We start from the raw sequence: 26,977 nt of genomic DNA, 5'->3' as shown, positions 1-26,977 counted from the left end.
TTTTAAGCTGGTGCATGAGTGATAACCGAGGTGTTACAGTATTTATTTACAACTGCATGCTAAACTGTCTTGGTTAAAGCAATCTACAAAATTATGTTTGTACTGGCTTTTCTAATTAGATGCGGCAAAGATGGTGAAGCGTTTGAAAAAAATTGTTGAGACTATGGAAGAAACACCAGCACGGAGTGGAGAATCATCCTCCCAGGTTTGTTACTTTTATTTTTGGCGTTCAGTATGCATGTTTTTTTTTTCATGTGTCCTGATGCACAACCATCACCTTTCATGGGCCATATTATTCGGCGTTAAGTGTGTTGGTGTTGGTACATGTAGCATTTGACTGAGAACTTTTATTTCGGTTTTTATGTGAGCAGGAAAACATGAACCAGGTACCAACAAGATATCCCAGCAGGCCCACTGTGTTTATTCATTGAACTTTTGCACTCATTGGCTTTTGGGAGAAGTTTGGCAGCACACTGGAATTTTCCGTGGGATGAAATATAGCTAGAAGCTATAAGTGCTGTCTGGCGCCTACTGTGGCATGTGAGACTATTATTCATTTCCATCCTGAATTGGGCTGCCTTATATTTGCTTCAAGGCAAAAGCTGTATCCTATGCAAGCTTCATGGGTATTGACGAAAATATGATTCCCACTCTGCAATTTGTATAAAGTAATTGTGGTCATCATTCAGCAGCTGTTAAAATAGGTGGTACTGCCATGGCAGCAAGGAAGGGCTGCAAGCAGTTTTTCATGATTGTATGTTCAAAGTAGAACTGTTGATGTGCGGGGCAAGTGACAAAAGCAGGAAATCATTGGTGGTCTCGAGCACATTATAGCAGAATCCCTTGATTTAGTAAACCATATTTACTTGCGTATAGGTTGACCTGTGTTTTCAAACTTGCACTCTCCAAACTTGGTTTTTGATCAGCAAACTATAGTCAGTGGCAGCTTTTCTTGGTAATGAAGGGAAAGGTACTACGCCAGAACCTCTGTTGTGCATCACTCTGTCAATATTTCGGCCACGTTGCACGCTGCTTGCTATGCAATCACTTCGCTCACTTGCTGGAGGAGCTGGTGCCATTTGTGGAAGCTGTTGCAATTGTATGTGCCTAAACAACTCCACTCTAAAGATAACTGCTGGTTCTTAAGGGTAAGACTGGATTCCAAGAGAAAGGAAGCATGGGGGGGGGGGGGGCAGAAAGTTAGGTGTGCGGATGATATGAGATGAGATTAGTTTGTGGGGATAGGGCGGCCGCTGCTGGCAAAGGACATGGTTAATTGGAGAGATATGGGAGAGCCCTTTTTCCTGCAGTGGGCGTAATCAGGATGGTGATGATGGTGCAGATGCGGCAGATAAAGCCTGCATGAAAAATGAGCTCATTAGATCAGCTTTTGGCTGCATTCAGCTCATATAATAGTTATAAAATTGTTGATGCACTAGCGGCCTTCTAGAATTTTGCCTTGTGCCACATTAGAAAACTACTTATTAGTTCACTTCGTGAAGCATATGCTTGCATTGCAAGTGGATGTGCTAACTGAGCATCAGTAATGAAGTTACAGCTTAGAACTGGGGAACGTTTACACTACAGTTGAGCCCATTTATAAAGGCCGCATTTATTAATGCGGACCTACCGTCAAAATGTATATTAGGGCTATGGCATTGTGTCTCAGACAAAACGAACAACTGTGGCCGCACCACTTGGTTATAACAAAAAAGTAGCCGCCACAAACTCTCCCCTGCAGTCAAAAAATGTACGTTTCCTGCCAATGCGTTGACTGAAGAGTGTCTACCAGTTTCCATGATCTCTCCCCCTCTGTCAAAAAAAAAGTATAGACCCTCCTCCATAAAATCCAAAAAAAGGCATTAAAAAAGTGGTATTGGTACTGTGGTTAACTGCCAGCCAAGCACGCCCCAAAAGGCTGCGAAGTAAATCGGTGCATGCATGGGTGGTGGCTGGGCAAAAGTGCCTAAAGTGGATACATACGCGTGGTAAGCACAACACAAGGTTACCGCTGAAAGCGGAATTACTGCACACTGCTGGTGATCAACCAATGACAGTAACTTTAGAAGTTTTTGTACCAGTTGCCACAAGTGAATTGGCGGCCCAAATGGTCACATGGCGTGCATCCTGTGCTTATTCGGATCTCCTTTTTCTGCACTGCGCTGCGTGCAGGCAGCTCACAGGCAGCAGTCTGTGCCAGCATTGTGTAGAGTGGTCAAGCCGTGTACATCAATCAATGAAAACTGAAATCATACCATGGCCAATGGTTTTCGGTTCAAGTGCTAGTTCCTACCTGGCGTGTAGTGCAGTGCAGCTCTAATTTCGCGCAAAGACTGCTTCAAGACCCTAGCAACTGAGGTGAGGTGTCGCCTTATTTGTAGCCCCCCCAGTAGCACAAGGTGGCGGGCCCATGCGGGTCCGACATGGGCAATGAGGGCTGGTGGCTGCCCGCAGTAAACCCACAGGGGTCCCCCGTGGGTGCAGTGCTGGCACAAAACGCTGGGGCTGCCCACTTCGTGCCCGAAAGGGACCCTCCTCGGCTAGGCATAGGCTTAAACAGACTGGGCAGCCCACCTAGGTCCCACCGCAGATACATGCGGGCTAGGAGGCGGGCTCTATTATGGTGAAGCGCGGGCAACCCCAAAAGGGGCTGCCCGTACACCACCATGAGGGAGCCGCAGTGTTTTTGTGTGGGCAAAGAGCTAGTATTCCCGCCTTCAGCCGACATGGGTCCCGCGTAGGAAATACAGGGGCTAAACTATGGGCTTCACAGTGGCGAAGTGTTTCAGGCATGCAGTTTGGGCTGTCTTAGCAACACCGGCGAAGGTCCCGCGTGGGCTGGGCATGGGCACATTTGCCATTCCGACGTCTTCACCGCCTGTATTTTAAATCGGGTATGAAAAAGGTAAGCATGGGCTGCGTGCAGTTCGCGTGCATAAAAGATGGGGCTACATGACGGTGAAGTGCGGGCACATCCAACAGGGGCTGCCCGTGCAGCGCCCTAACGGAACCAATTGGGCTGTAGGTGGGCTAACACCAGTATTCCCGCCTGTAGCCTAAATTGGTCCTGCATGGAAAATATATGGGCTAGGCATGGGCACAATTGCGATTACAACATCTTCCCCGCCTGTATCGTACATAACTGGTAGAAAAGGCCAAAGCGTGAGCTGCGCAGTAGCAAGGCATACAGTGTGTAAATCCTGTAAATCGTAAATCCTGCGCAGACTACTCTGGGCTTCACAGTGCAGAAACATCATGCGCCATTAGCGAGTTGCCGGGCAAAACCTATCGACAGTCACACGTACACTACTTGTACTCGGGAAGAGTTGACATTCTTGCATTTAGTCTGCCTGCATATCCTCTACATCAGAGGTGAAAGGGTTCAGCGTGACCAAATAGCAAGTCCTTGCACGTTTCACTCTGACGAAGAGCTGCTCTTTGAATATCGTAATAACAAAAGAACCAGCTTCTGAGATTTGCTGGTGCTTCTTTTGCGTTTATCGCATTGTATTTTTTTCTGGTGTGCTGCGGTCGCCGCGGAGAAAGCTGCCAGGATAAGGTTTCTTGCTTGTTTCCACGCACTTCAATTGCGCCAGCACTTCAAGCGCTTTCGTCGTCTCCATGCAACATGTGGCGCATGGAATTCATGACTACTTGATGAACATAGTGAGCCTGCGGCGACTGCGCCAGAGGCTGCAAAAGGTTTGTTACTGTCGCGTTAATTGCAGCAGCTTTCTTAATGTCCTCTAGCAGCAGTCTATAGCGACGCATCGATGAAGACACAAAATTCTTGGTTTTTGAGCAGGCATTCTTTGCGCGTCTTCTTCTTCTAGTGATCGCACATTGATAACGCAACTTGGCCAAGCGCCATCGCGAGCTGCCCCACCCTTCACCCTATCAGGTAGAGATACTAGTCACAAATCGCCGAGAACATTTCTATCGACGAACAAGAAAAGGTTACCTAGCGAAAATGTACAGTGCTAGAGAGAACAAAATAAAAACTAACTCCTGTAGAAACGTCACACTTTTTGCGCACTTTGCGCACTTTTTTTCAAGTTTTTTTCTCCTCTCACCACCGCCTTCCCTGCTTTTCCTGGGTCCACTCTCAAAAAAAAAAAAAACCTGCTCAACCGTGGTTTTTCTGTCTGGCTTTGTTCCTTCCCCGAGGGCTCCTCTGTATCTGTCGTGTCCCTCCCCCCCCCCCCCCTTCTCTAAAATGGCGCGGAGGCACTCACTCTACAGCCCACTACGGAACATTTTAAGCCGCCCTCCCGAGCACACTCCCCGCGACGCTCCATGAAGGGGAGAGGGGGCTCCGATTCTACTTGTTCACTGTGTCCGGTCGCTGCACCCCCGCCTTTCCTGCGTTTGTTTGGAACATGTTTTTCTTTCCTGCGGTTGGGTTGAGTGTCAAGGGATGAAGGTAGCTGCGAAAACACGCTGGCACTCGCTAGTCCTCGTTGAATTTGTGTTGTACAGTTTTTTGTGCCTTTCCTCGTGTTGCTTGATCAATCCACTATCGAAGATGACATCGCCTTCCATGCGTACGTCTAGTGCACGTATGGTGGAACCCAGTCGTCCTTGTCTCAGTGTTGAATAACTTCGCTCCGAAAGACGTGAGTGGTGAACAGTGACATTTACTGACATTTGAGCGGTGGAGGCCACGGCGGAGAAGGCGGATTTTATGACGGCGACGTCGTGCTGCTAGAACGTAAGTACGCATTTGAAATCACTCTGTTGTCTGAGTACTGCCGCCGTCTCAGTTATATGCTCGGCGTCAACAGAAACTTTCTAGTTGTTCAGTGTCTTTTTCGAACCAGCCAGTTCTAGATTGCACAGCGTAGACAGACAAAATAACGAAAAATTTTCTCTGTTACCTACCTAAATTTCTTGTCCTTGATATGGTAACAAGACTAAAATTAGTTTTGTGGTGTGTATTTGTTGAAGATTTGCGGGGTCGCAGCGTAGCACCAGAGAGAGACGACCAGCGTGGCAGGCTTCTAGTTCCGAACTGCCAGTGCAGGGCGTGCGCCCCGAGCACGCGCTGTCCATCTTTATTTTCTTCTAGCGCGCGCTGTAACGCCGATCTCAGCGCCGGCGCTTTATAGCGTCGCCGGGCGGCGTGTTCGCCAAATGCAGCCGGTACAGCCAGCGATGTCAGCGCCGCCCACCGGCAGGTAGCAGCCACCATTAAGGCTGGTTATAAATATTCATTCAGAACGACGGCTTGACATCGCCGCTATGGCGCAGTGGATTAGAGGCACGTGTTGCGTATGGAAGGTCGGCCGTTCGACTCCGCTCTCTGTACTGTAATTTTATTGTTTTTATTTAATTTCATTTCTTAATTTTTGTCCCTTTTAGGTCGCAAATCGTGATGCTTAGTGGCATATAACGCCGTTTAAGCATTATTTAGGGAATAATTATCCCTTTTAGGTAAGCCGTTGTGACAATCTTCAGTCACCGTGATCAATTCACCGTGGTTTCAAGCCTTGTGGCTGTACAGGCTGCAGTTGGCGAATACGCCGCCGGGCGCTATAGGGCCCCCCGCCTAGACGGAACGGCGAAATGTACGCGCCGACGGGGCACAGATGGAGGTCACACGATGGAGGGAGGGTCCGGTCAGTTCATGTCAGTGTCCGGGAAGAGCCGTCGGGTGGAGTGCGCGGGCTCAGGTGGACGAGCCTGGCTGCTTCGCAACGGGCGAATGGTGCTGGGTGCCGAGTTGACAAAGGACATGGGGGCAGGGAAGCCCAAGGTCGGGCCGTCACCGACTGTGGTGCTGCCCGCGGACACAAGTGTCGTCGGTGTTGGGACGTTGGAGCTGGTGTCGGTGGGAATGTGGCGCGCCGAGTACGTCGTCACAAGCGCTGGAATGGGTGAAACGGCTCCGTGGACAGACAGCAGCTATGCTGCGACAGCAGCAGCTGTAACAGTATTTGGCACAGGTGTGACCGTCGACACAACGGTGAGAGCCGTCACGATGGCGGAGGAAGTTGCAGGGCACAATGTCAGGTGCTTGGCTGAAGCGGGATCGAAAGTCCGGAGCGGTTGGCCAGGGATGATGCGCGTGTGAGCATGGTCGGCTGTAGGTGGCTGCAAAAAGGTTGTTGCAGTGACAGGCCGTTCAGCTGAGACTGCTACATAAGATGGCTGGCTGGCAGCAAAAGACACAGCTTTTGGATGGACAACTGCCGCGCTACTCGGTGTGGGTAGCTCGACCATTCGTTGCCGAAGGTGGCGGAAGTCAGGCACCAAAACAGACGCTTGCTGAGGCAGTGTCGAGCTGCCAGGGTCAGAATCCGAGAAGTGGTTGACCGTACTGAGGGCTTGGGGTGGGGCCTCTTGGGCAGGAGGTGTGGCCGCCGGGGTAGTGGGGCTGGTATGTGGCATATGCTGCGGTGGCGGCTTCAACCTCACAGCAGAGGCCTGCAGAGCTGTTGGCGGTACTGACGAGGTAGAGGGAGATGCCAGAAGCCTCGGCACGGCTGCTGCCGCAGAGTCGTCCTTGGCTGCAGGAGGCTCTGGCGACAACGCCACTGAAGCGCAAAGAGGCAGGGCCAGAGACGCGGGTACGATAGTAGTGGGAGCAGGACACGAGGCGAAGCTCGTGCGGATCCCACCTGGTGTGGCGTCGAGAGGGACGGCCGGGCTGGAGACGCTGGACTGGAGTGGCGGCGATGCGGCGAGGGCCTGCTGAGGCGGGCCGGATTCTGATGAAGGCTGCGTGGGCGCAAGCGAGGCCGGTGCAGGGCCAGAGGCTGGCGGCGGCGAAAACGGGTCCGCTGCGTCGTAGAGCGGCGGCGGAACGTAGTAGGCGCCGAAGTCCGCCAAGACGGCCGCACGCAGCTCATCGTATGGCCGGCAGCCGAAGGCAGAGTAGGTGAGCCGACGCAGGAGGTCGGGCGGGAGGATATCGCAAAGGACTGCGTGTTTAAACGGCTGGATGGTGATGCCGTTCAGGTACATCGCAGCCTCCAGTTGGGCGAACCACCCGCCGATGCCTGCAGGCCGGAACGCCGGGAGCGGCGGGTCGAAACTTGGGTGCTGCCACTACGCCATGCTAGGACGCCGCTGGGATAGAAGGTACGGTTCGCCGGGTCACCACTGTTGAAGATTTGCGGGGTCGCAGCGGAGCACCAGAGAGAGACGACCAGCGTGGCAGGCTTCTAGTTCCGAACTGCCCGTGCCGGGCGTGCGCCCCGAGCACGCACTGTCCATCTTTATTTTCTTCTAGCGCGCGCTGTAACGCCGATCTCAGCGCCGCCGCTTTATAGCGTCGCCGGGAGCTATATATTCTTTCTTTACACAGGCATATGGTGCATACGTGCGAGCGCAATCAGCGACGAGGGTCCTGAGGGGGAGCGGCTCAAGGCCCTGAACAAACATCACGCATCGCATCGATGCTGCGGATTGTGCCGTAAATAAAGAAGGATGACCAAACAAGCATTGGAATCGTCCGAGCAACCTGTTTACACACCAACAATGTTACGACACACATTTGAAACACAATATTGATTCAGATACGAAAGGCGTGAGGTGCATTCACGATACTGAGCATTGCCAATCGTCAGGGCCAGGCGTCATGAGACGCCTGGCTTGTCCGTGCCTTCTCTTTTGTCCTGTCTTCTTTTGCACGCATTATCTCTTTTTAAGTAATGTGACGTACACCTTCCGCTGCGTGAGATTCTCGGTAGCTTCTTTTCGTCTTTTTTTCTTTTTCTTATTTCTTAGCGATTACCAATCCACAATCCTTATCTAGCTTACAGAGCACGGCATACTACGCCACTTTTACACATACACACCATTTGTTCCAGTACACTGAAGCACAATAACAGCCCTGTTCATTCCGTCCAATTTCTGACGCGTAATTTGCATATTAACATTTGTCTGGCTCCGCGGTGGCTCAATGGCTACGGCTCTCGGCTGCTGTCCCGAAAGACGCGGGTTCGATCCCGGACGCGGCGGCCGAATATCGATGAAGGCGAAATTCTAGAGGCCCGTGTACTGTGCGATGTCTGCACGTTAAAGAACCCCAGGTGGTCGAAATTTCCGAAGCCCTTCACTACATCGTCCCTCATAGCCTGAGTCGCTTTGGGACTTTAAGCCCCCATACACGACACCAATATTTTTTTCACTACTGTCAGACCAGAAAACATCCCAAACACAGGTTACTAAGCCATACACCCGACCACGCGTTCAATGGGTGTCGCTGAAACACGCCTGAAGCAATTACCCTTCGTGGCCTACGGGAATAAAGAACAAACAAAAACCTTCGTGGCACACGCGTTAGTTGCGCACCTGGCGCATTGGGGCTATTTGGTTTTTCTATTTACAGGAATTTGGGGTTTTTTCCGACGGGCGGAGCCAGGATTTCACCTGAACGAGCTCCTTACGCTGTCGCTTAATACCTGCGACTGTCAAATATAGACCTTGCCCGGAATGCATCACAGCTCGCGTTTCATGTTCAATGGGAAAAAGATAGCGCGCACCGAGGTGTCTCTAACAAGGAGAACAAATTGGGAGGGGGAGCCATCACCCAAGGAAAACCAGTTGAGAAGCAAAAGTGGACTGTTTTGCCTGCGGATGAGGTCCAGATTGGGCTAATTAGTGTATATTCATAATGATAGTTCAACAGCACGAACACACCAAGTCCAAGAAAGAGAGAGGACACACACACCAGCGCTGAATTCAGCGCTGGTGTGTGTCCTGTCTCTTTCTTGGTCTATGTGTGTTTGCCTGTGGGCCGAACTTGGGCTAGCCCACGTGGGCCGGACTTGGGCTTGCCCATGTGGGCCGGACTTTGGCTTGCCCATGTGGGACGGACTTGGGCTAGCCCGTGCGGGTCCCCGCTGCACTGCCGCCTAAGCCCCCCTGGAGGTCCCCTCTAAGAAGCCCATTACTGCCCCTATGGGTCCCACAAAGGACCGAGGAAAGCCCCCTGTATCGTTTTTATGCATGCAGACCATAGGGGTCCCCTGCTGGTCCTATGCAGCAAGCCCACTGGGCTGCCCCTGTGGGTCCCGCGCGATGCCGACTTGCAAATCCCGCACATATCCCACATCGGGCCCCCATGGGCTGTCCGTGTGGGGCCCACGAGGGCCCGCAATTCCGAGCCCCGTATGTGCTACTGGGGCCTATGTGCTACTCGGGAGCTTTACACAAAGGTGTAAAGCACACATACTACGAGACACAGACTACGTTCTGCATGCACATGCGCCGTCGTAGCTTTGCTGCTACATCCTTGTCAAGGATCAAAGACGAGGATGCTGGCCTACTAGTCATTGTTGTGAATGTCTCAGTCGCCAGTGGTATTATCTCATCCCAAGAGCAGCTGATCTGCAGCCAGTATCTTGGCCAGGAGCACGTGACCACGTTAGAGAGCTTAGAAAGTGGCTTGTTAGGGTCTGATTTAGAGAAACAGACATCTGCAGTGGGCTTTTTTAGGAAGTAAACTACACTTTTGACTGACCTGATTTTTTTCGGCTTTAGCAGGGCAAGTCCACTTAATATGAACCACGGGTGCAACAAATGCAATCCGCGTGACCGTCAGGTTTGTTATAAGTGGGCTGAACTGTGCGTTGAATTCCTGTGAACAAAGTTGCCTTCTGTCTTCAGGGCTGAGTGAATATCTTGGTCCTTTAAAATTAAAAGCATTGTTTTCTGCAAATCATGAGTGCTACTTTTTTAAGGGAAGCAAATAAAATTGTACGCATGTAATGTATAATTCATGCCTATATTAGTTTACAAAGAAAGATATAACTATGTGTTGGACTTTTCAGTTTTTATTGTTTAGAAATTCGGCTCACTTTTTTTGTTTTTATTTCAGAATGCAAGTTTGTCTTTTCTTCGGTTAATATTATTTTCCACGAATGAAATACGGGCTTCTTTTTGATCATTTAATGTAGCGATTCTGTGTGGTCAAAAGTTACTTAAAGTCTACCTCACTGTTTTTGTCGTCCTGAACAACTTATTACCAGCAATTAACATAAAAATGGTAGTACTTGGAGCTGTGCTTGCAGAAAAAATTGCTGTCACCATTATAAAAAGTAACTCAGTCTAAATGACATTGCCGGCGGACACAAACGGAAGTGGAAGTTTACTTCTAAAGGCCGGGATACATGCTACGTTTTTTTCGACGACATTCGCGCGGCAGAAAACGTCGCGGTGGCGCGACGCCCGGCTAGAGATACAAGCAGCGTTGAAGCGGCGGCGCGCCACCGCGCATCCCGCGACGTGAAAGCAAAAAATGTGATCAACAAGTGGCAAACACCAACTGTGCAAGGAGGTCTGTGAGAACAGCGACGCTGACCATTCTGTTAATCAGGAAAGTTTCACTTCGACACCACTGTACAAAATTTAGCACGCGCGCTTAAGTATCTATAAAGATTTGCGTGCTCGAATGCATGTCGTCGCGTACCTTTCGACGCCCGCTCAGCCGTGGACACCAGCGGCTGCGGTTTTCTTCGACACATTCGCTTCAGGGAGGGAGCACAGGCATTCCGATCCAAGATTCGGCCATGTTCTCTAAAAAAAGTCACATTTCAACTCTGACGAAGCGTTTATTTTCACGACAAAACCATTTGCGTGCCAAAAACACGGCGTAGCTCGACGGCCATGGCCGTCGAGGTGCGCCGTGTTTTTGGCACGGAAATATTATTGTCGTGAAAATAAACGCTTCATCAGACTTGAAACGTCGCTTTTTTTGGAGAACACGGCGGAATCTTGGATCGGAATGCCTGCGCTCCCTCCCTGAAGCGAATGTGTCGAAGAAACCCGCAGCCGCTGGTGCCCGCGGCTGAGCGGGCGTCCATAGGTACGCGACGGCATGCATTCGAGCACGCAAATCTTTATAGATACTTAAGCGCGCGTGCTAAAATTTGTACAGTGGTGTCGAAGTGAAACTTTCCTGATTCTAACGGAATGGTCAGTATCGCTGTCCTCACAGACCTCCTTGCACAGTGGTGTTTGCCACTTGTTGATCACATTTGCTTTCGCGTCGAGGGATACGCGGCGCCGCGCCGCCGCTTCAACGCTCCATGTATCTCCAGCCGGGCGTCGCGCCGCCGCGACGTTTTCTGCCGCGCGAATGTCGTCGAAAAAAACGCCGCATGTATCCCGGCCTTAAGAGCTTAGTTGACATGTTATCGTAGGGTTGTCACGCTGGGTGGAGCGCGAAGGTGTAGCATCACGTGGTCTGTGTGTTGATGGCAGTGATGGAACTACCACTCAATCATCGTGACAGCTGGAACATACTTTTTCATGATGCCCATGCATGGTTTCATGTGAGTGTCCTACATGTAGCTGATTAACCTACTTAACAGACTAACTACTCTAAGCATGTGATGATAGTGAACAAATAATGCTTAGGTAGAAGGCAGCGAGGAGATGGTGCTTCCTGTCTGCGGAGGTTTGTACGCCAGCAGAGCAATACCTAAAATCACACAATTGCAATGCTTATCCAACGGTACCATGTTCCTATATCATGCTCCTGTCTTCCCTATCTAGTTTAAACATCGACTCAGTGTAACTCACACTTAACAGCGAGCTGGCTATGTTTTGCATGCAAAGAATACTGACCTTTCTCAGTTAAAACAAATTTCAGAAACAGAATTGTTGTACTTTTATTTTGTTTATTGGCTTCAACTGAAAAGTCCAACCTCTAGATGTAACCTTCATTCGCTGGTGTAATGACATACCTGAAGCTGGTTTATCGAGCAGCACATCTTCTGCACCTGCGAATATAGTTGGCACTATAACTATGTTTTCTTGACTGTTTAGAAACGTGATTTGCATGGATTGATTCATTGTCTTCATACCAGCAAAAAAAATGACCAGCTCTCATCAGGCTAAAGAGTATTGACAATGGTTCACAAATGGTGCAGTGGCCATTAACAGACTAAACTCTTGCAAATGGCTGATGTTGACAATAAAACTGTCTGTATTTGCATGCCTTTGCTTTCTTTTTAAACATAGGTAGACATTGGAAACGGAGTCACCATTCCAAAAGTGTTGCTGGACAAATGGAGAGCCTTCTGCCCCACTGCACCAAGATTTGCTCGGACTCTCCTCAGCAGTGTGTTCACTCCTGAGGAACTTCAGGGGTGCTCCTTATTTGGACAGCGCAGTAATTTGCGGCCGGGAATTCCAGCGAAACCAGCGCTGGACAAAGCGAAAGTGGATGCCATAATAGGTGTGTGGTTCTGCATGCAATAACTTGCACTATTGGTTTGTCAGTTGCTGTTGTAAAAAGCGTAAAATATCAAAAGTTAGCATTGGTTTTTGTTGCGAGTTCTGAAAGTCCCTTTTCTTTACAAGGTAATTGATGCAATATTTTGATATCAGATTGTGTAGTGGAGTTGATTGGGTGTGTGTTAAATTTCTTTCTGACCCATTAGCACTTATATTTGATGCCTAAGTGAAGAGGCATGGCACATGACAAGTTATGAAGAGGTTGCAAGCATCCTCACTGGATGCAGTCATCACTGAACTTGCATGTCCAATATGTTGTAGTTTGAGTTCAGGACTCAAGTTGTGACATGTTAATTTTGAAGGAAACAGCTGGTCGTATAGACACCTTATCTCAACGGTCACCTTCCTCGTAGCACCCGGAATAAGTTATTGAAAATATGCCTGGGAAGAAATTCTTTCTGGCAGAAATAATAACATTTCATTCCACAAAAGTCGTCAGTCTGTCGTTACATTTTTAATCTCATTTGGAGAACAGTCAAGCTACTACTGACAACATTCTCTGCTGTTGAATGTCACCCTTCAAACATTTCCCTTGCGGCACCCACTGTATGAGTCTGTCGTGGGAGGGACAGTTGTTTCTGAAACACCTCTATATTTCTATATTTTCTTCGGGAAAAGAACGTGCTCATGGAGAATGCCAATCCATCCCCGACTTCTATTTGCCGATAGGAATAAAAGCTGATCTCAGATACATTCTGCGCAATTTTGCTTGGAATTTTTACTTTTGTTTGGGGAGTCGGTGTTTTGCCCAAATTATTTGTGGGACCAATTTTTTGTGAGTTGAGTATAATTAGACATGTGGAGTTTGCATGTCATGCCTGTAAAAGACAAAGCAAGTACCCAATACTTGCACACTTCTATGAATACAGTCGAGCCTACTTACAATGGTCTCAATTATAACTATGGGTTGGACATTTCGGTTTAAACAAAAAAAAAACTGACAAAAGAGTGCCGAATTCACTTTTCGAGATTCAGTTTCAGCTAAAAAAAGAGGAGTCAGTATTTGTGGCTTGCAAAGCATAGCTAACTGGCTGCTGAGTACGACTTACACTCAAAGTTGAAAATGAACTAAGTGGGCAAGCCGGGGCATGATGCAATGATTGTGTTGTAGGATAAGCAGCGCAGTTGTGTGATTTGAGGCGTTGCTGTGCTAGCTTACATGCTTCTGCGGACGGCGAACCGTAAACTCCTCGCTATCGTCTAGCTAAGCACTGTTTCTTCACTATCATTACCTGCTTAGACCAGATACCTGGAATAGGTTAATCAGATGCATGTAGGACGTTGACATGACACCGTCAATAGGCTTCATGAAAAAGTATCTTTTGGCTACCGCGACACTGAACAGCAGTTCCATCGCTGCCATCAACACGCAGACCACGTGATGCCCCGCCGTGGCGTTGGAAATTAATATAACTTAGCTGCAGGTAATGTTTATGGGCTGAGTAATATTGTAACGTAACGTTACAAAGAAGTCTCCTGCGCCGACGAAAACCAGCAGCCAGTCAGGTCAGCCCGAGACGGAGCAGAGTTACTTCGTCCTTCTCCAATTGCCCGTTGCGTTCTTCCTCGTCTTCTAAGGAAGGCATGCGTCATTGCCCCCCGTGTTTGCAGCATCGCCTCGATGCGGCCGACTAGGAGCATACTGGTGAGCTATGGGCTGACAGATAGTGTGCTAGGTTGGTACAGAAGGAGCACAACACAAAACGGGGCATTATCACTCTCCAGATCAGTCAGCAGGGCGGCCGTGCTAGGGTTTCATTCGGACGACGTGTACAATGTCAGTGAGCTTGCGTCGTCTGCGGCTTGAGGGGTCTTGGGTGGCAGATTCTACTTCGTAGGTAACGTCACTGATGCGGCGGAGGACACGGTATGGTCCGAAGTACCGGTGCAGTAATTTTTCAGACAGTCCGCGATGGCGAACGGGTGTCCAAATCCATACATAGTCTCCAGGCTCGTAGGAAACGAAGCGCCGTCCCTGGTTGTAGCGATCAGCGTCTAGTTGCTGTTGTAGGTATATGCGCTGCCGTGCCAGCTGCCGCGCTTCTTCTGCACGCTGAGCAAAACTAGCGACGTCCATATCAAGTTCACTTTCGCAGTCGGGGTATACGGGCAACATCGTATCCAGGGGAGTGGTCACCCGGCGGCCGAAGACAAGCTCGATTGAGTAAGCCGCGTCGCCTCTTGAAGTGCCGTATTGTATGCGAACGTGGCGTATTTGAGAATTTGATCCCAGGTCTTATGCTCTATATCCACGTACATGGACAGCATCTCGGCCAGAGTTCTGTTTAGCCGTTCCACCAGGCCGTTAGTCTGCGGGTGGTACGCCGTGGCCCGTCTATGGCTGGTGTGTGTAAGATTCAGCACTGCCTTAGTCAGGCGGGTCGTAAAAGCTGCCCCACGGTCGGTAATAATAATAGCCGGGGCGCCATGGCGCAATACGATGTCGTGAACAAAGAATGCTGCGACTTCGATGGCAGTTCCATTTGCGAGCGACGCGGTCTCAGAATACCGGGTCAGGTAATCCGTCGCGACAACAATCCAACGCTTTCCATTAGTTGACTTTGGAAAAGGGCCAAGGAGATCCATTCCCACTTGTTGGAAAGGAGTTTTCGGTGGAGCAATAGGTTGAAGAAATCCGGCTGGTTTCATGCGGGGAGATTTTCGACGTTGACAGTCACGGCAGGTTTTAACATAAGATCGTATTGAAGGTAATAATTTCGGCCAATAATACTTCGCCCCCATTCTGGCAAACGTGCGACTAACTCCCAAGTGGCCGGCGGATGGTTCGTCGTGAGAAGCGCTCAAGATGTCAGGTCGTAGGTTCATAGGTACTACGAGTAGGAATGTCTCTTGTGATCTTTCAAAATTGCGCCTGTAGAGAACTCCACTTCGTAAAGTGTATGACTGCAAGCCACGACGAAAAACAGGCGGTGCCCGACCACCGCGGCCTTCTAGATACTCGATGAGCGGTGCCAGCTCCTGGTCCGTGCGTTGAAGGTCAGCCATATGGGATTGAGTAATGGTCCCAATGAAGGGAAAATCGTCGGTGCTTTCCAGTGCAGCGGAGTCTAAGGGCGGGCGTGATAAGCAATCTGCGTCTTGGTGTTTAAGTCCCGACTTATAAACAACAGTAACATCATACTCTTGAAGACGAAGGCTCCGTCGAGCCAAGCGTCCAGACGGGTCTTTGAGGCTGGCCAGCCAGCACAGCGAATGATGGTCGCTGACAATACGGAAGGGTCGTCCATACAGGTATGGTCGAAACTTGCTTATGGCCCAGATTACCGCATGACACTCCTTCTCCGTCGTTGAATAGTTCGCCTCCGATCGGGATAGTGTTCGACTCGCGTAAGCGATTACTCGTTCTACGCCATCTTGCCACTGGATAAGTACAGCCCCAAGGCCAACGTTGCTGGCATCAGTGTGGACGTCAGTTGCTGCGTTTTCATCGAAATGGGAGAGTATGGGGGGCCTGTGGAGGCGGCTTCGGAGCTCCTGGAAAGCTTGTTCTTGATCGCCTCCCCACAGGAAGGGTATGTCTTCTCTGGTTAGTGCTGTCAATGGTTCAGCTATCTTGGAGAAATCTTGGACGAAGCGTCGGTAGCAAGAGCAAAGGCCCAGAAATCGCCGAAGTGCCTGTTTGTCGCTGGGACGTGGAAAACTTGACACTGCGGTAGTCTCGTCGGGATCAGGGAGTACGCCCTGTGCACTGACAACATGGCCGAGAAAGCGAAGTTATTTGAAAGCGAAATGGCATTTCTCCGGCTTGATCGTTAATTGTGCGCCTTTGAGTGCTTGAAGCACAATGCGCAACCGGTCCAGGTGTTGCTCGAAAGTAGGCGAGAAAACGACGACATCATCTCAGTACACTAAGCACGACTGCCACTTCAGACCTGATAAAACCGTGTCCATCATACGTTGGAACGTGGCCGGCGCAGAGCAAAGACCAAACGGAAGCACCTTAAACTCGAATAGGCCGTCGGGCGTCACAAATGCAGTCTTCTCTCGGTCTCGCTTATCCACCTCGATTTGCCAGTATCCGCTTTTGAGGTCTAATGAGGAGAAGTACCTGGCATCGCGTAGACGGTCGAGGGCACCATCAATGCTGGGGAGCGGATAGACGTCTTTTTTGTCACGTTGTTTAGTTTCCGGTAATCGACACAGAATCTCAGGGTGCCATCTTTCTTCTTGACGAGGACTACTGGCGACGCCCATGGGCTCGTCGAAGGCTGGATAACGTCGTCCGCAAGCATCTCATCCACTTGCGTTTGAATGGCTTCACGTTCCTTAGGAGAAACCCGGTACGGGCGTTGGCATACCGGTAACATGGCCTCATCGGTGATGATGCGACGCTTGGCGACAGGAGTACGACCGACTTTGGAGTCAGTGGCGAAGCAGTCTGCGAAATCAGTCAGAAGAGCCGAAAGAAGATTCCTTTGATCGGGTGTCAAGACCGGGCTAATTTTAACGGTTTGAAGGAGACGGCAAGATGTAGCCTCCTCTTGAGGGTTGGCCCCGGCGGTGCATAAACGAGGCGATGCAGTAACGTCGTGAAGGAAGACAACAGCCGTTTCCTTGGCGAGGTGCCGCATCTCATTAGCAAAATTCGTCAGGAGGACAGTAGCACAACCGTTATGGAGTTGAACGAGTCCTCGAGCAACGGCCATCTCCTTCTCGAGAAGTAGCGGGAGGTGCCCATCCGCGATGCCCTCGTAGTCATGAAACAAATCATGACGCACAAGAACAAGCACACTAGACCGAGCTGGCACCCTCACGTCATCGTCGACAATACGTGTCGTCGATAATACAATACATATTGAGCTCTCAGATAAATGAACTTCGCCCAGAAAATTACAAATTCTGAGGTGAGAATAGATATCTTTTTTGAATGTCAAAGTTTACTAAAAGTGTATTGCCATAAATCTGTAGATTGTAGACAAGTCTACTTGCTTAACAGACATGTCTATTGACAAAGTACACTGGTTTCATAGACATGTCTATAGACAATCTGTAGACAAAAGTCTACTGATTTCATAGTCATGTCTATAGACAATCTATAGACAAAAGTCTACTAAAAGCATATGGCCATAAATCTATAGCCTGTATATAGACAGTCTATAGATAAAAGTCTACTGGCATGATAGACATAAGTCTATAGATAGTCTATAGACAAAACTCTACTAAAAGTCAATGGCCATAAATCTATAGACTGTCTATAGACAAAAGTCTATTGACTTAATCGACATTTGTTTATAGACAATCCATAGACAATCCATAAACAAAAGCCTATTGACCTAATAGACATTTGTCTATAGACAATCCATAGACAGTCTATAGAAAAATGTCAATAGGCCATCTTTAGACAAAAGTCTAATAGACATATGTCTATAGACTCTCTATAGACAGTCTATTGAAATTGTCTATAGACAGTCTATAGACAGAAGTCTACTAAAAGTGTATGGCCATAAATCTATGGATTGTCTATAGATTAGTCTATAGGATTTGTCTATAGATAGTCTATAGACCTTATTGACAGAAGTCTATAGAGAGTCTATGGACTTTCTAAAGAAATTTTTGTAAGGAACCGTCCGTTCTAACAGTCTCTATGTCGCCAGACAACAAAAACAAGGAAATAATGACATGAGAACACTCAGTGGCAATGGCAAGGCAGCACTGCGGGGTCGGCAGCTGTATCAAAAAGTAATCACTAGATTTCTTAGCGTAAAGAACATGGCTTACTAACCTGCATAGCGAGGCAGAACGGGTTAAGCGACTGCATCGTGGCACAACCACCGAGCCCACGAAGAGACGGCGGTGGCCGCAGCTGTTTAAAAGCTAGAGCGGAATCAGATGTCGATGGCGATGGTGTTTCCAATTGTCTGTCGAGGGTGCAGTGCACTGGTGAGGTCAGCGCACGATCGGTCGAAGCGGTGATGGCGCAAGGGTGGCATACATTGGTTCGACTGAGAGCGGGCGTCCATTCCGGCGAGATGTCCGGTGGACAGGCAGCCAGAGGGTCGGGGAACCGCATGGCAGTCCAGAGGGGAGCGACCACCTGCATAGCGAGGCAGAACGGGTTAAGCGACTGCATCGTGGCACAGCCACCGAGCCCACCGAGAACACGCTGGCACTCGCTCGTCCTAGTTAAATTTGTCTATACAGTTTCTTCCGCCTTTCCTCGTGTTGCCTTGATCAATCCATGATCGAAGATGACATCGGCTTTCATGCGTTCATGCAGTGCAAGTATGGTAGAACCCTATTGTCCTTGTCTCAGTGATGAATGACTTCGCTCCGAAAGACGTGAGTGGTGAACAGTAATATTTACTGATGCTTGAGCGGTGGAGGCCACGGCGGTGAAGGCGGATTTTATGAAGGCGACGTCGGGCGGCTAGGACGTAAGTATGCATTGGCCGTAAGTTGCATGTCGCAGTGCTCCATGCATTGTGCTGTGCGTCAGTGCTCAGTTAGATGATCAGCTGGGGGCATTATGTACTAGCAATTATATTTTCTTCTCTGTAGGTGCTTTCGACTACTGCATTGGCCAGCACCCTGTAGAGACCCCAGCTCCGGCAGATCGTCGCAAAAAGTTAAATTATTACCTCAGTGAGCTGGTTCAAGACATGCGAAAGAAATAAAGACCTTCAGAAGTTTTTGATGCATTATAATACACACCAAGTTGCCAATACTTAGTGAAAGCTGCGAGCAAATAACACAACTGCACATCGACCTCAATGCGAGTCGCCGTAATCGGAGATTACCAGTTTTTGAGGCTCTGTATATTGTAGCATTTGGCATGTACACTTATGGCACTTGTTGGAGAAATGCCCCAGTTTTTGTACAGATTTAGTACAAGTGGAATATATTGGAAGCATTTTATTCCTGCCTCTGCCCTGTGATACAGGGCCCTCCTGTATCATAAGGGGCTAGCCTGTAGAATACACGACTGTCCTGTTTTATACAGGATACTCCGGTATTCCGGTATCGCAAATCCTGTACAATAACCCGGTATGAGGTTCCGGTTTAAAATTCATACCGCATTTCTCAATAGGGATGGTACGTGAAAAGCTCCTCAGGGACAACCACTTGACCCTGCAGAAGCAGAACAAGCCTGTAAAGAAGCTGAACCATCAGCAACTCACAAGGAAATGTGGAACACCAAGTGCATCCTATCAGCAGGACTAGCACGAGCCGCGAAAGCCGAGAACAGACACGTTATGATTGCCGAAACTGCGGCAGAAAACACGCCCCATGAATGTTCCTTGCTTTTAGAAAAACGTGCTGGAGATGCCAGCGGAAAAACCGCTTTGCCAGATGTTGTAAAGCGACGGCAGTTGTTTCCGACTTACAAAGCGGCCAAGACGATTTCGAGATACTCGACGTATCCGCAAGGAACGTGTCAAGCAAGCATGACTGGACGGCGGAAGTCCACATCAAGAACGTGGCAGTTCAGTAAATGGTTGACACTGGATCGGAAGGCAAATTTGTCGCCTTATGGAATATACGCCGAAATGAACCCACAGCCGCCCCTGTACCCTAGCAGTGCGATTTTACGCTCCTACGGCGGAGATGCATTCAAACACAGTGGCGTCATGTGGGCTGAAGTCTCTTTAAATGGTCGCATTGCCATGCTGAGCTTTTTCGTGGCACGAAAGGGGCGCCAAGCACTCCTAGGACTTGAGGCGAATGAACGCCTGGGACTGATTTCACGCATGAACAGCGTGTCGCAAAACAGCTTTGAAGAAGTGGTTGCCAGCTATCGTCACCTTTTCACTGGCACCGGCTGCGTCAAACGAGTATACCACTTGATGCTTCGCAAGGACGCCACGCCAGTGGTTCAGAGACCTCGTCGAGTACAACTGGCCTTAGAGGAGCCACTCCGGGAAGAGTTGGCACGCATGGAGCAAGCCGGAATAATTGCAAAAGTCACTGAGCCAACAGACTGGGTGAGTCCCCTTGGTATCGTACGAAAGAAAGACGGGAAGCTGCGAATCTGCATGGACCTCAGGAAAATAACTGAGTCCCTCAAGCGCAAGCTCTACGCGATGCCGAGGCGGAAGGATATAGAGGCCGAGCTGGCCGGCGCAAAAGTATTCACTCGTCTAGGTGCAAACGCAGGGTTTCACCAAAGTCTCTTAGATGAGGAGACGTCGACGATATGCACTTTTGCAACACTCTTCCGCCGCTATCGATTTTTGCGACTGCCTTTCGGAATACCGTCAGCGTCCGAAGTAGTTGAGCAAACCCTAAGCGAAATTTTTGACGCCCTTCCTGGCGTGAGAGTGTATGTCGATGACATACTCGTATGGGGCAATTCCCAACAGGAGCACGACCAACGTCTCAGATGAGTGCTAGACGCGGCAGAGCGTGCGAGCCTAACGTTCAATCCAGCAAAGTGTGAGTTTGGCGTTCAACAAATTGAATTCCTTGGCGACGTGATAAACGAAGAAGGAAGCCGTCCAAATGCATCCCATGTTTCAGAAGCCAACCCCTAGTGATAAACTAGCCGTTCAACGCATGCTGGGTGTCGTGAACTATTTTGGAAAGCTTTTGCCAGCACTAGCTAAAAGGACAGCGCTTCCCAGAAGCTTGCTAAAAAACACTGTTTTATAATGGTCGGCAAATCACGAAAAAAAGTGGAGAGCGCTGTGCGACAGCCTTGGCAACAAGCCCTTACTATCAGTTTTTGACCCTGAAAAAGAAACCAGGTTATCTTGCGATGCGTCACAAAACGGAATCGGTGCTATCTTGCTGCTGTATCACAACGTTTCATAGAAGCCGGTTGCTTACGCCTCCAGAGTGCTTACAGAGATGCAGAAACGCTATTCACAGATTGAAAAGGAAGCAATGGCCATAGTTTTCTTCTGCGAAAAATTTAATCATTTCATGTATGGGCGAAAGGTTGTCGTTGAGACAGACCACCGTCCGTTGACCGCCATTTCGCAGAAGGCGATCGGTAACATGTCGATAAGACTACAGCGATTTTTTTGCGTCTGCTACGCTATGACATTTTTATGCATTATGTTCCAGGAAAAAAATCTTCTGTTAGCGGACATGCTGTCAAGATCCATTAAGGGGGCAGCAGGTAACGCAGACAACGACGACGTCGATGTGCACGGAGTAAGTGTGGTCGGTTCTATTGTCAGCGAAACCACGTGTTAAGAACTGGCTTCCGATACACGGAAGGACACAGCTCACCGCTGTGCTAGTGCACCTGGAGAACGGGCAACCAATTGAAGGGCCACTCAAGCCTTTTGCCGCTGAGCTATCGGAAGTAAAAGGGGTTCTCTTGAAAGGTTATTCAGGGGTTCTCTTATTGTTATTCCGGCCAGTATTAGGTGCGATATGTTGGCAAGAATTCATGAAGGCCACATGGGAATTAACAAATGCAATGAAAGGGCACGGCGCCTGGTGTTCTGGCCAGAAATGAACGCTGATATCAAGAGAAGTATTCAGTGCCCTGCAGGCAGTCGAGGGCGTCTTCAATACAAGAGAGAGGGTAAACATCCTTGCGTGTAATCATGTTCAGACGACGGTAGTCAACGCTGTTGGGCCATAGAGGTGGTCCCGTTGCGCTCGCCACCCGTTTTGTGACTGAGCGTTGCCAGCTCTCTTAGCGGTAGCGAAGACTCCGAGTCAGGCGTCGGTGAGACTAAGAAAACGCTTTATACACTATGTACAGGACATAATATAGTTCAACATCGGCACGGGGGCCGAGAGCTACACAACGCGACTGTTCTCGCACAGCGACGATCAGCGAGATACCAGCACGTCACACCATCCGACTCCACTCGTGAGCAGCACTCGACTCACGGTGGGTCGGTCACTCGGTCACTCCGTCACCCACTTCCAAGCTGCAGCGTTGGGGCTTATATAGCCTGAGGAACGGTGGCCCCTCAGAACTGGCCAATCCAAAGGCAGCACTCGACGGCAGTCCGAAAGGACCAATCAGCGATCGCGCGGGCCAACCGCTTCAAATTTTGCCGCGCGCGGTGGCGTCCGGGAGAGAAGGAATCTGGCGCCTCGCTGTCTGGCCTCTTGCGACAGGTCGAGGCGTGTTGCTCGCAGATGCTTCTCCTTAGGACTCCGCTGCCGTACGGCGCAGCATCGTGGCTTGTCAGGGAGCGTTAGGGCGCGTGCCTTGCGGCGCAGCACCAGGGCTTGTCAAAAGGGACGCTCGTAGGAGAAAGTTAGCGGCCGGCAGAATTGGAATCCGGGCGAGTTTCCCGGCATGACAGCATCCCCGCCATCAGATAAGGCGCCGGGAAGACGAGCTGCTTCCACGTGGCTCGGATGCCAGGCGCGCATCTTCGTCAGGCTCTTCCAAGTTCACGTCCAGTCCAGGTAACTTCACGAGCACCAGGTCCCACTCGCAGGCCAGGAGCTCTGTTGACCTCGTTGTCGCCAAGGCACCTCGACCAGCTTCGCTGAGGTCGTTCCGATCCCCTTGCTTCTCGCCACTGGTCATGGTTGGTAGTTCTGCAGACTACAAAACCGACCGGCAAAAGGCAACACCCAACACAAGCAAGTGCCCTCTGTCTCCCATCAAACACCAGACGAAGCCATAATCCAAATTAACCTAACTAAATTGATGTCCCCATTTATTCCCGCTGCAACAAGAGGCATGTGTACGATGTGGTACACAAGGTTCAAACAACCATTTTGCAAAGTATCAACACATCAAAATAGCAGGAGCACTTAATAATCAACAATAATAATGAAAATAAGATTGGTCCCCTAGAAATCATTTGGACCGAAAACACACTACTGAGGAAGCAAATGAGGTCATTCATTTTTGCCCCTTTCTTCCTTCGAACATGATAGTTTGCTGCAAAGCGAGAGAAGGTAAGTAACGAGGAGGTCACTGAAAGAAGCGAGGCCTAGAATGCACGACTTAGAGCATCGGCGTTCGCGTTCAACCTTCCCTTCTTATAGCGGACAACCAGATTGTGCTGCTGGAGGGTCATGCTCCACCTCAGCAAACGGCCGCTTTTAGACGACATGTTACTTAACCAGGTTAGGGGGCAATGGTCCGTTTCCACAACAAACTTAGAACCGGAGACATAACAAGCCAGCTTCTGAACTGCCCACACAAGGCAGGCGCACTCTTTTTCAGAGGTGCTGTATGCCTCTTCCCTACAACTTAGTTTTCGACTCAAATACAAAATTGGTCGTTCATGACCACTAGCATCTTCTTGGCATAGCACCGCTCCCATTCCGCGATCACTCGCGTCACATTGAATGATGAAACCTTTCGAAAAGTCTGGCGCCGTTAGTACCGGCTTATGGCTCAATGCTTGTTTCAACATTTGGAACGCATTTTCTTTCTTCGAGTCCCACGTCACCTTAACGGGCTCCGATTTTCGAAGCGCGTCTGTTAGCGGGCTGGCAAGGTCAGAGTAGTCTCTCACATAGTGTTGGTAATATCCAGCTAAACCTAAAAAAAGCCCTTATATCCGTCTTAGTGGTTGGCCGGGGATAGTTTACAATAGCGGCTACCTTGATGTCGGAAGGTCTACGCCGGCCGCGCCCCACCACATGGCCCAAATAAGTCACCTCACCGCAACCTAGGTGACATTTAGCTGGTTTCACAGTGAGGCCTGCCTCTTTCAACCTGCACAATACAACTCGCAAGTGCTCGAGATGTTCTTCCCAAGTGTCCGAAAAGATGGCAACATCGTCGAGGTATGGCAATGCAAACTCGCCCAAACCATGAAGCACTCTGTCCATCAGGCTAGAGAAACAATACGGCGCGTTTTTAAGTCCGAAGCTCAGCATGAGTGGGCGGAAGGTTCCGAACGGGGAAACGAACGCGGCGCAACGGCTAGCCCGTTCCGTAAGGGGTACTTGCCAATAGCCTCGCACGAGGTCCAGCGTAGATATATAATTTGACTTCGACACCGTCTCCACTCTTTCTTCTAGGTTCGGTATCGGATATATCTGATCTCGGGTGATCGCGTTCAGACGCCGATAATCGACGCATGGCCTCGGATCCTTTCCCGGAACCTGGACAAGTATCAGGGGCGATGTGTAGTCGCTCTCACTTGCCACTATAACCCCCAAGTCACGCATGCGCTGAATCTCCTCAGCCATGATTTTTTTCTGCACAGGTGAACAACGATACGGTTTACTGCGGATCGGTTGCTCAGATGTTAGCTCGATGTCGTGCTCTAAGACCGTGGTCTTTCCGGGACGGTTCGAAAAAACCTCCTTAAACTCGGAAACTATTCCCTTTAAATCCTCCTTTTGGGTGGTACTTAGACGCGCGTCCAAAGTCAGCTGTTCCAACATTAGCTCTAAACCACAATCTTTCATGTCAGCTGTCGTCAGGATTTCCGCCCCTTCCTCATCGGCAGCATTTATCGTCATGCTTACAATCGCGTGACGCTGAATGTAGGGCTTCATCAAGTTGCTGTGATAAATTTTTTTGGGCCGTCTCCCTAATTTCACTTCGTAGTTGGTATCGGAAAGCTTCGATACAACCTTCGCGGGTCCTTCCCAGTGAACCTCGAGCTTGTTTTTCTTCGACGGACGCAGCAACATCACTTGACTACCTACTTCGAAGGTGCGTTTTTTTTGCTGACTTGTCGTAATATCCCTTTGACAAGATTTGCGCCGCCTTCATGTGCCTCTCTACAATATCTTTTGTTTTCCCGAGCCTCTGAAGAAGGTCGAGGACGTAGGAGACTACATTTGGGTCGTCATCACTGCCTTCCCAAGACTCTCGCAACATGCGCAGCGGAGTTCTAAGGCTTCGGCCATACACGAGCTCCGCGGGGCTAAAGCCTGTGCTCTCATGGGGAGCAGACCTCAAGGCGAACATAGCGGCGGGAATGCAGGCCTCCCAGTCACAGTGACGCTCAAAGCACAGGGCTCTCAATATGCGCTTCAGCACCGAATGCATTCGCTCTACTGGATTAGATTGCGGGTGATGGATAGAACTGTGCACCACTTTAATGCCGCATCTTTCCAAAAAGGTAGAAGTTAGGCAGCTGGTGAAGACGCTGCCATTGTCGCACTGGATCTCAGAAGGGAACCCGACGCGTGCGAACATTGAGAGCAGAGCGTCCACGACCTGGGAAGAATTTAGCTCCTTAAGTGGTACCGCCTCCGGGAACTTGGTCGCGACGCACAGGGCCGTCAGAACATACCTACACCCGTTCGTTGATTCTGGCAGAGGACCTACAATATCAATTACCAGTCGCCGAAAAGGTTCTGTTATGACTGGCACTAACTTCATCGGCGCCTTCCACTTGTCAGTGGATTTGCCCACTCTCTGGCAGGTTTTGCAAGATCGCACGAATTGTTCGACATCCTTCCAACAATACAGCCAATAAAACTCCTGAGCCAATCTAGCATTGGTCTTTTTTAAGCCAAGATGCCCTGCCCACGCATTTTCGTGCGCGAGTTCCAGTAACTGACAGCGATATTTTCGAGGGATCAAAATCTGCTCATATTTGCGACCCTGCTTATCGGTGTAGCAGCGATACAATAAGCCAGATCTCTCGTAAAATGAAACCCTCTTTTTCTCCACTCCCAGTCTGACGCTCTTCATCACATCGGCTATTGAGCAGTCTTGCTGCTGCTCGCGAATGAGCGTTTCCTTTTCAACTGCGGCCAGCTCCTGCCAGCTGGCGGAAACCGGAGCGAGTATGGAGCCCGCGCCGCCTAACTGCGGCGTCGTGTCTAGATCGCGGCTAGCAGTGCACGTATCACTCTCAGTCTCGTCCAAACCGCGCTCTCCCAAGCCAGTCTCCGAGCTCTGCATCTCCCGTGTCTGCCCGCCACTCAAGTTACTTTGATCGCTCCGCGTGCCGCACGGCTGTTCGTTCACCGACCAAAGTCCAGTTCTCTCGACAGTTGGCGCGCTTTGGATCGCGTGAGGGCCATGTACGCCACGTCGGCAAAGAATGATTTGCCCTGATCCTTCAGCATCTGCTCCGAGCTATTTGAGAACAGGTAGGGAAAGTGCTCCGGAAGGGCGGCAGACACAGCGGCTTCTGTGTTAAGTTTTCCAAACTCTCCTTCAATGATGACCGCTGCGATCGGTAAGCAGACACTCTCATCCTCGGCCACTTGCCGTATCCAAGCGCATTCTCCTGTAAAGTCACTAGAGGAGACGAAAGACGGGTGGACGACGTCCATAGTTGCTGCCGAGTCCCGAAGTGCTCTGCACTTCTTGCCGTTTACTTTAATTTCCTGCATGTATGGCTCCAACAGTCGCATGTTTTTGTTTGTTTCCCGTATCGTTGCAAAAGCAACTTTCTCTTGGCAGTTCGCCGCGATGTGCCCTTGCTTTTTGCAGTTGTAGCAGATTAACGGCTTCCGTTTTTCAAAAGAACGCGTCGCATCGTTTCGCTGCTTGGGACCATCGCTAGCATTCTGAGATGCATTCTGCCCTTCCTTCGCAGTTTCTTTGGTAAGGGACTCGTCTTTCCGAAACTCGCGACGCTTGATTTGCTTCCGTTCGTCGGGCTTCCCTGAAAACCCGCCTCTCTTATCTGCTTTTTCTACACGCACTGCCCTGCTGTGCAAGCTGCGGCGGAGGTAATACTCTCCAGCTAATTCTGCTGCCTTGTCTAGCTTAACCTCCTTTAGCCTATCTTGCAGCCAGAGCTTGACATCCTCATCAATGCAACGGTAGAACTGTTCTAACGCGATGCATTCGACGACTTTATCGCGGTCGTCGTAAACCTCTTCGCCTTTCAGCCATTCAACCAGGTCGGCTTTT

At 49.8% G+C, this 26,977-nt stretch overlaps 1 protein-coding gene across 1 annotated transcript; it reads left to right on the top strand.

Moving 5' to 3' along the window:
- Positions 1-121: 121 nt before the first annotated feature.
- Positions 122-19,431, top strand: LOC149325872 (uncharacterized). The gene is made up of 3 exons (XM_089564400.1): positions 122-205; positions 11,974-12,190; positions 19,298-19,431. Exons 1-3 carry the CDS (start codon positions 131-133, stop codon positions 19,429-19,431), a joined length of 426 nt encoding a protein of 141 aa, XP_089420526.1. The 5' UTR covers positions 122-130.
- The last annotated feature ends 7,546 nt before the right edge of the window (positions 19,432-26,977 follow it).

Source organism: Amblyomma mixtum, chromosome 10 (genome assembly GCF_055824585.1).
Source record: "Amblyomma mixtum isolate Tamu chromosome 10, ASM5582458v1, whole genome shotgun sequence".
In the NCBI taxonomy this organism is placed as follows: domain Eukaryota; kingdom Metazoa; phylum Arthropoda; class Arachnida; order Ixodida; family Ixodidae; genus Amblyomma; species Amblyomma mixtum.
Note: the sequence above shows the minus strand (reverse complement) of the source record. Positions and strands in the feature narration are given on the sequence as shown.